Source organism: Dysidea avara, chromosome 3 (assembly GCF_963678975.1).
Source record: "Dysidea avara chromosome 3, odDysAvar1.4, whole genome shotgun sequence".
Lineage (NCBI taxonomy): Eukaryota > Metazoa > Porifera > Demospongiae > Dictyoceratida > Dysideidae > Dysidea > Dysidea avara.
This window is the reverse complement of record NC_089274.1, coordinates 35435641-35444546: the sequence shown is the minus strand read 5'-3', so window position 1 is coordinate 35444546 and position 8906 is coordinate 35435641. Positions and strand designations below refer to the sequence as shown.

General features: G+C 37.6%; 1 protein-coding gene and 1 long non-coding RNA gene across 3 annotated transcripts; both read left to right on the top strand.

The window, feature by feature from the left end:
- Positions 1 to 325: 325 nt before the first annotated feature.
- Positions 326 to 2415, top strand: LOC136250874 (uncharacterized). Of its 2 annotated transcripts, XR_010698797.1 has the most exons (3): positions 326 to 709; positions 1948 to 2066; positions 2270 to 2415. It is a non-coding gene; the product is annotated as an uncharacterized lncRNA (long non-coding RNA). The 2 variants fall into 2 exon arrangements; XR_010698796.1 differs by lacking the exon at positions 326 to 709 and having other exon boundaries at positions 761 to 2066.
- Positions 2416 to 5226: 2811 nt separating this feature from the next.
- LOC136251609 (uncharacterized) lies at positions 5227 to 6400 on the top strand. Its single transcript, XM_066044068.1, has 3 exons — positions 5227 to 5842; positions 5902 to 5949; positions 5997 to 6400. The coding sequence occupies exons 1-3, from the start codon at positions 5227 to 5229 to the stop codon at positions 6398 to 6400; spliced, it is 1068 nt and encodes a 355-aa protein (XP_065900140.1).
- Positions 6401 to 8906: the final 2506 nt, after the last annotated feature.

The window sequence follows — 8906 nt, the reverse complement described above, 5'->3', positions numbered from 1 at the left end:
TCTAGTAGCAACATGCACATAGTATTCAAATGGACAAGTACAGTCGATAGTCTTATCCATAGGATTTTATGCACCTAACATGTCCTATATTTGAATGCACTGGAGCTGCCACTATATATATATATATATATACCACCACAAGGCTTGCGTTCCTCTCTATAGAATAATCAAGATAGAAAATTATACTATAGTTTTCAGTACTAGTACTGCTTGCTGTAATTCATTCACTTCTGTCATACCATAAATGATGCGTTGGTTACTGATGGCAGCGGAGTTACCACATAATCACAAATGTTTGGAGCAAGTATTTTCGTGGATCAACAAATTTCAGTATTTTCGAGATATTATTTTCAACAGGAAAATGTAAATGCTGTTTTTAGCGCTCTCTTTTCTCATCACACCATCATAAAGTACAAAACAAAAGGAATAAAAAATATCACGGGCCCCTGTCAAGGCCTTTATTGATGTTTAAATTTAATAAACTTGTCTGCTAAAAATCTGAATCATCTGAGAAGAAGTACCCCTCCTATCAAATGTTGTTTATAGAATGATCATTTCATGTACAGATTATTATCTATTTTGCTATGTGTGTTGCCAGGAGACGGTGAAGAGTGCAGCTTGTACTGTATACTGGTTATGATACTTTTCTTAGTCATCGGTACCAACTGAGCTTAGAAGTAGCTAGGACAACATTCTGGTGAATTGCACAGTAAGATACTGTACATTTGTTTGTTTGTTTACCAGTAGTGAATTATTGTTATCCGCCTGTAGATGTTAATTCATGACAATATACTTCACTTGTTAGCAGCAGCATGCGGAATCCATTTCATCAGTATAACCAGCAAACCTAGCTAACCAAGCAAGCTAGCAACCAACTAACTTGGTTAGCAAGCATAGCTAACCAGCAAACCTTTCAAAGATCAAGATACTCTAATAGAACAGTCAATGAAATCAAAATCCTCTAATAAAACAGTCACCACACAGATTATTTTGGGATGATTACAAAATCTATCTGATAATCAGTTTTGTGAGGTTAATTTTCAACTCAGTACACACATTTTGAAAATTCAAGAATTGTAAATTAACAACCTTGTCAACATTTTGGACCGTGACTGGTCACTGCACTCCATGGCCAGATGTGTCTGCACCTCTGGAAATCCCCTTTCAAAAATCCTAGATCCGCCCCTGGGTTGTTGCCTTCTTTACTTTACAATAATCAAATTTGTTATGACACCCCATTCTGTGGCCATCATGGCCTTTGTCCGTGGCTTCTCCGGGGTACACCCAAGACACTAATCACCCTAGATATGCAAGTGTAGATGTATGCAACCACAACAAGGTGAGTAAATACCTCTTCACTTGCAGGCATGATGAAGCAGTTTCATTGTTATTGTGCTGCATTGCATACAATTTACAATAACCAAAAATGAATGATATACATAAAAGGTGGATAAAATCTATGCTATTGTTGTTGCAGCTAACACCAGCCCTGCAGATTATACACAGAGAATAGCATATACCAGGTACCCATCACCACAGTTGGGTTGGTAGACTACCATCTAATACTTAGCTGCAGCACTTACAGTACAAGGCAGCAGATATTTCCACTCATCATTTTCTGATGGTCAATGCATGTCTTTAATTAGTGTCATGTTTGTTTACTGTATAACGTATTGTTAATTATCTTTTTGCAACTGATAATTAATGGTAAGAATAGTTTTACGGCATGCATTGTACATTGCACTGTTTTAAGTAATCCTGACCCAACCACTCCAGTCCACTTACTATGTGGTAGGAAGATAGTTTGTGTACCGTACCACATGACCCCACAGTATAATCAGTGTTATCCTGACTTTACATGGGTGTACCTGTAACCTTCTTTCCATTGGTTATTGGTGTGTTAATTAGTAAAATGTGTTGATACACTTGTATATTTTTGCTATCTAGTATAGTGACAGGACAGAGATGTCATTGAGTCATTGAAGCCAGTCATCTTTCAATGATAATCTACTTTTGTATTGTCGTCTGATCATACAACTGACAATACACTTTAGTCGAACAAGAAGGCAAGCACTACAGATTACATACACACATGCATGCACACGCCAACCCTCTCTCCCCTCCTGCACATACACGCACTCCTCCACCCGCACACACATACACACACACACACTACACATACTTACGGAGTTTACATACGTGACTAGTACAAGCCATGCTTTACCTAATCATTTTGCGCTGCTTACATTAAGCTGTGTTTGTTTTATAGTGTTGGATGGACCTATCAAGCATCCAGGCTGTGTTGCAGATTATGACTATAAATTATTATTGTAACTTTCTATTGCATGGTATGCATATATACATTATTTTGTATTACTACAATTTTTTATTTTACATCATCATTGAAATAATGAATATGTACGAAATCAAATAGTTACTGATGTCTGTGATCCTTTGTGCTATCTATATTGTAACTTAATAATATATCACAGTGATAGCACATGTTCAATAGATAGAATAAATCAAATAAAGTAAAAACATTAACAAGTTTCATGATATTTGTGTTTTTAGCTGCATTGTTAAATCAATAAAACACAAAAGTCCATCACGGAAATTGGCTTTATTGCCATTCACTAAACTATGAAATATAGTTTCAAAGCTTGGCCACTGTTCCTTAAATCTCTCCATCCTAATACTCTTCAAATCCTCCCTTTGTTCCAGGGGATCTTGTCCGAAGTTACTGAATACAGTCAATCGGCCTCCGTTTTCTTCATACAGTCTGCCAGCTTCATCAGCCTCTGGGACAAGGTGGTGGTCTATGGACTTTGTTTGGTTATCTTCCATCATCAAAATGTTTGGAATCCCTCTCCCTGTACAAAAGAAATGATGACAACTCATGTGATGTAGTTACATATAGCAATGTGTGGATGGGTTAAAAGTTGACAATTGACCTGGGACCCAACGTATTATTTATTGTTCTATTCTTTCATCGTTAGCTATAATGAAATTTATGCCATTACAGGATTGCCTTTTTGGAGAGCTCCAAAGCGTAAGGTGTATGCTGTAAAGGAGGAAGATTTTCAGAGCCTGGCAAACACGGATAGCGACAGCGATGGTGATGAAAGGGACGTAGCCCCTCGAGCTCCAGCTAAAAGGATGAAGCTCTTTCAAAATGAGTTCAAAACAAAAATGTCAGAAATGAAAAGAGATATAAAGCAGCTTATTGAGAATACTGTCCCCAGTCCTATAAGGGATGAGTTGAGGGGTTTACTATGATGCTGTATTTGTCAGGCTGTACCCATACAGCCACCTGTTTTCATGTCGACTTGTTGCCATTCGATTATAGGATGCCAACCATGTGTCCAGCAATTGACATCTACTCAAGGAGCAAGCTGCCCTCTGTGCAGAGATAGAGATTTCGAAGCCATCAGATTGAATGGCATGGATGGACTTATATCGGCAGCCAGAAGGTACATTCCCATCGACAACCAGAGTAGTTCATCTGAAAACTAAACTCTATATGCTGTTGTTATTTATCTGTTAGTTATCTATCATTTATCATCTATCATTGTCATTATATATATCATTATCACTGTATCATCATTTCATGCCATTATCCTATCTTGTAATCAAACATCTATATTGTCATTATATCTATATATCATTATCACTGTATACCACAGTATTTATCTCTTTGTCTATAGTTGTATATGTATACTTAAAGAAATAACAAAAATATTATAACTTTATCAATATCTATAATAGTTAATTCGATAGAGTGCACATCTTGATGTGAGCATAGCGTCTTTGAGTGATCCCTTGCATGTCTGATGACACAAAACTTCATTACGGCTTATCAACCATGCAGTGTTCTCACCTAAACCTGAAAAACACCCAACTAGAATCAATCTTTGTTGTGATATTAGTAAGTAGAACCAAAAGGAAATTTCGTTGCACCAAAAAGAAATAATACAGACTGATTAGTGTATGTTTAAACTTTAATAAAACGTTACATGATAAGTATACCTTTATGAGTTTAATCAAAATGTGAAATAAATCATGTGCATGAATTGTACTATACATAATAATAACTAGTCAAAAGGTTGAATGTACCTAATCGAATGGTACTACCGAGTCACTTAAATTTGTCAAGGCAGCACATGTGGTGATGACATCATCAATGGTGCAGGAGTCTGAACTCTTGAGTAAAGATATTGGAAGTTGATATTTTGTATCTCTGCTTTGACAACCCTATTACTTGTTCTACATGAATGCACACATGTGATATTTAACGAGACCAGTCTATTTCACATCTGCTAAGATATTTCTTCCCTCTTGTAAACGGTGGTGTTTTTACCTCAGCACAACGAAACCCAACACTATCTTGGATAGCAAATCCCCTGTCTGCAAGAACAAGATCTCCTGGCATCAAATCATCCAGTGTGCCACAATGTTCAGTAATGTATTTATCCAACACTCTTCCTCCCCATGCTTTTGAAACATATGATATTGTCCTGGCATCTACAGCAGATGCTAACTTAAGACCGATACTATAAGCTCAACATACAAGATTAGAGAGTAAATTTGTCAACAATAGTGGACAACAATACATATTTTGTTAAAATGACAGTAAGCATGGTTGTACATGTCAATTTTTATTGAACTGTACTTAAAGTGTTGTATCTGTATCCCTTTCCATTGTGATGGTCCTTAACACATTGTTTGACTAGTGTGCTGCATGCTCTTAGTGGAAAAAAATAGCAGAGTCTAACTTGCCCCAGCTTTGTGCTTGTATTGGCTGAACAAACTCTCGACTGCTGACCCTGAGAGATGCAAGGGTGACATAGGATATGTCTCTCTGAACTACTGGCACAGAGCACCGAAGCTGTAGACATCAATCCGGAGGAGATCCCATGCTAAATAAATAAAATTGTTAATAATTTAAATATAGGTTAAACATTAATTTTTTAATTTACAATACCATCCAAAGAGCATACAACATAACACAAAAATGTCTCTGCAGAAGCTTCATAATACCAGATCAAAGAATGACATAGGGAAGTTTGAAATTCTTATATAACTCTGACACAATTGCATAAGTTCTATTACAAACATTCTTAAAAGAAACAATACTGTTATGCTGTGGTGGGGCTAAACTATCAATACAAACGCTACTTATAATGTCACATGATGTGTTGTGTTAATAGTAAATGTACAGGGAGAGAGATGCTCAATAGTTGTGCAACAGGTTTTCTGTCAAGTCGAACTACAAATTTTGTCCTGGGATTGATCCACATCATTTCAGGTCAAAACCAATACGGTTCAACTCTGACTGTTAGACAGACACTAGAGCCTTTTGACCGTATCGACTCGATCAATTGTCGACTGTGGTTCCAACCGGCCAGCAATGCTACTAGAGCAGAGAAGAGTGCCCAGGAAGTGCAGTGCTCTGCACGTAAACGATTAGTGTCTGACCTGAATTGTCAGAGACGTCGAACACTAAAGGAGAGCCCCAGCCGTACAGTGAAAAGGCAGTCATCATCTTCACGAGCAAGGCTGAAATACATGTCTCCTGCCAGCCAACAGAACAGAAGGTCTAATGCACAGGCTGCAAGATCTAATATGATGAGGAAATTGAAGAGGTGCGGTGAAGCAGATGTTACTCTAACTGATGATCAGCACGAGGAGATGTGTTCCATTGTTAGTGAGATTAGTGATGAGGAACTAGAGAAGGTATTTTTAGAAGGAAGTGAACATGGTGTGGGCGAGTTGATGAAAGAAGTATGGTACACTGACAGCAAACGTCAACAGCAGCAGTATTTACATGACCAATCTAGTAATGGTGAGTTTGATCTTTCAATGATTTGTACACTTTGCTTACAACATGTTTTGTTTCTGCAGTTTCTGGAGCACGGGGCAACAGGTGGAGCATGATAACTATCAGAATTGGTAAGCCATATTTTGAAAATACAGAAGTCATATTCCATTTTTTGCAGCTTTAGCCGTGTATACTAGAAGCCCTGCTGCTTATGAAGCTCTCAAGAGTTTTGGAATCATTCAGTTGCCGTCAAAGTCCACTGTACAGTCTTATACAGGAGCTTTTATGCATGATCCAGGAGCAAGGAAACAGTGTATAGCCAGCCAAGTAGCACATTATGTGCTTTTTAAAGAGCAATGTAGAGAATCTGGCAAGCAAGAGCCTAAATCAGATGGGGTGCTAATATTTGACGAAGTGAAGGTCGCATGCCAGCTGATGTGGAATTCACGTATTCATCAGTTGATGGGCCTTGCAATGACTCACAAAGAATTACCTTCGCTAAATGATATTTACCGATTGTTGAAAGAGCCTGAGAGCGTCCAGCAAACTTCTTATTACTGCAGTTTCTCTGGCGTGACCTGACAAGTGAATTTGACATTGTTGGGCCTTACTTCACAGCTTCCACCACCATGGACTGCAAATTCATCACAGCATGTGTCATGGACACCATCAAACTGTTTCGGTTTCATGGACTCAAAACAAGTCTGTTAGTTTGTGATGGTGCATCCTCCAATATTTCTGCCATTAAAAAAAAAGTCACGGACATACTGGAGCATATTCACTTAGAGAAGACCAAGACGATATCTTTCAAGTTGAACCATGGATGGTGAACCCATTTAATCCCCCTCACAAAATTTTGGGCTTATTTGTCCATTTCATCGGGTATGTGTGCCATTGTAGGTGTGCTATGACAACCTGTATTTTTGCTCTGTGTGTGTATGTTGTGCATGCATGTATGCTTCTTTATTTAACTTTAATTTTTTTAGCTAAAAAACATTATTAGTGGACTGTTTTCTTCAAAAACTAATGGCACTAAGCATTTTCAATGCAGTGGAAAATGTAAGTTTGGCTGGGAAACAATAGACGATCTTTACAAAAGAGAACTGGGCCGAGTGGAGAACAGCTGTGCAAGGATGGTACCTCGGTTGAAAGAGACTCATTGTTTGTGGGTCGCTTGGACCAAATTGAATGTATTGCCAGAAAAGATTATGCAGGTAAGATTGTGGCAAACTGTAAAATTAGAGTTATTCAAATCACTTTTAATAGTAAGAACAAGTGCTGGGAGAGCTGTACTGGTTTATCCATCGAGAGGAGACTGCAGCTACAGATGTAGAGAAGACATCAGAAACCTTGGCTTATTTAGAAGCTTGTCATCATTTGTTTGAACGTGGCTTCCTCTGTCATGATCAAATCCGAGGTCTCAACTCTGAGGTACTGGAAAGTATCAATAAGGGTTACCGATATTTTTCTGGATGGCTGACAGATTTACTTGAACAAGGTATATCTTTTAACTGTAGTCTAAATCCCATTATATACTCCTGATTTTAATAGACCCACAATTCCCACATTCATCGAACACACAAAAGGACTTTTTATCATGGCAAAGTAAACCTATAAGCCTACAGCAGTACTGTATTTAGTATTAAAAGGGATCTATAGTGAAATCCTCAGAAAATAGTTTTATTTATTCCACAGTTTTCTTTGTTCCACAGGATTTCCCAGAATAATTAATAGCAAGTGTGCCTGACGCCAAGTGCATGGCCTACTGCATGCTACCATGAATACGCACATCAACAAGAAACTTACCAAAAATGCCAACTTATCGCAAACCTAGTCCATCTACTCATAGATATTCCCATGATCTACCGTATACTTCTACAGTTCTAGGCTTTACCGCGTATCATGTTTAACGCGCACTTCTGAAGCGCACTTGGTGACGGAAACACAGCCAAACTACAGCCACCTTAACCATCGCCGTTAATGTATGAACCTTAAACCTTTGTGGATAAGTGACAAATGGTTTATTCTTGCAGACTACATCAATTGAACAAGCTCGAACAAGCGTACACATTCCTTATAAGCGTCCATTAAGTATAAAAATATTTCTTCCAAGTACTACACATTCAAGGCTAGATTTCTCGCCAACTTAAAAGTATATGAAAATCGCTGCATGGCTCTACCACACATAGTTCTATTTCATAAAGAGAGCTCAGATTCATAGCTGATTTGGATCCAGCTATTTGCATGTTTGAAATTTTGCTTTCGTCAACTATGTTATGCTACTTAACTACATAACGGAATAATCAACAACTATAAGTTTTTATAGGATAAATTTCCTTCATTGTCTGAACAGTTCTGACAAAAAATTGAGGCTTTTCAACAATGGCACCATGATATACCAGAACACGCAAGTATTAATAGTGTGTCAGCAATTAGGACACGCTTATTTTTTGGTCCTTTTCACTTCAAACAATTTTAAGCTTTGTTGGCCACATATGATCTCAGTTTGGAAATAATAGCATTAGTCATCTTGGAGGATTTAGCAAAATCGTACTTTTTAAGTAGGTATTTTTAAAATTTATATCTCTGGTCAGTAATCATGCTTCAACACAAAAAGTGACGTGTGTCATGAAGAAACACCATTGTATAAACTGACCAAATTTCATGCGATTTGATGCACTGCTTCTGCCACAAACAATGCACCTTTTTGTGCTTGATAATAAACCTTTTGTGTTTAATAATAAGCCACACCCCCAATAAATTTTATGACTGTGGGCATCATTACCATGACATAAGCAAACATAATTTTAATAATTTAAAATAAATAGCTTAACATGTAAGCATGTATGCAATGAAACGACTGAGCACAGAAAACAGCTTAGAACTTGACCAAGGCTACACCCCAGGCAATTATTCGGTGATAAATGGACATCATATTGGTGTAATGGTATAGGTAGCTACTTACAAACAGTTTCAGGTATGTAGAACAATGCCATAACGTACTTGCTGATCTATATGTGCGCATAAAAGTGAGAAATAATGTATGCATACTAGTCCATAGAGTTATAGGCCTATATCTCTCTGCTTG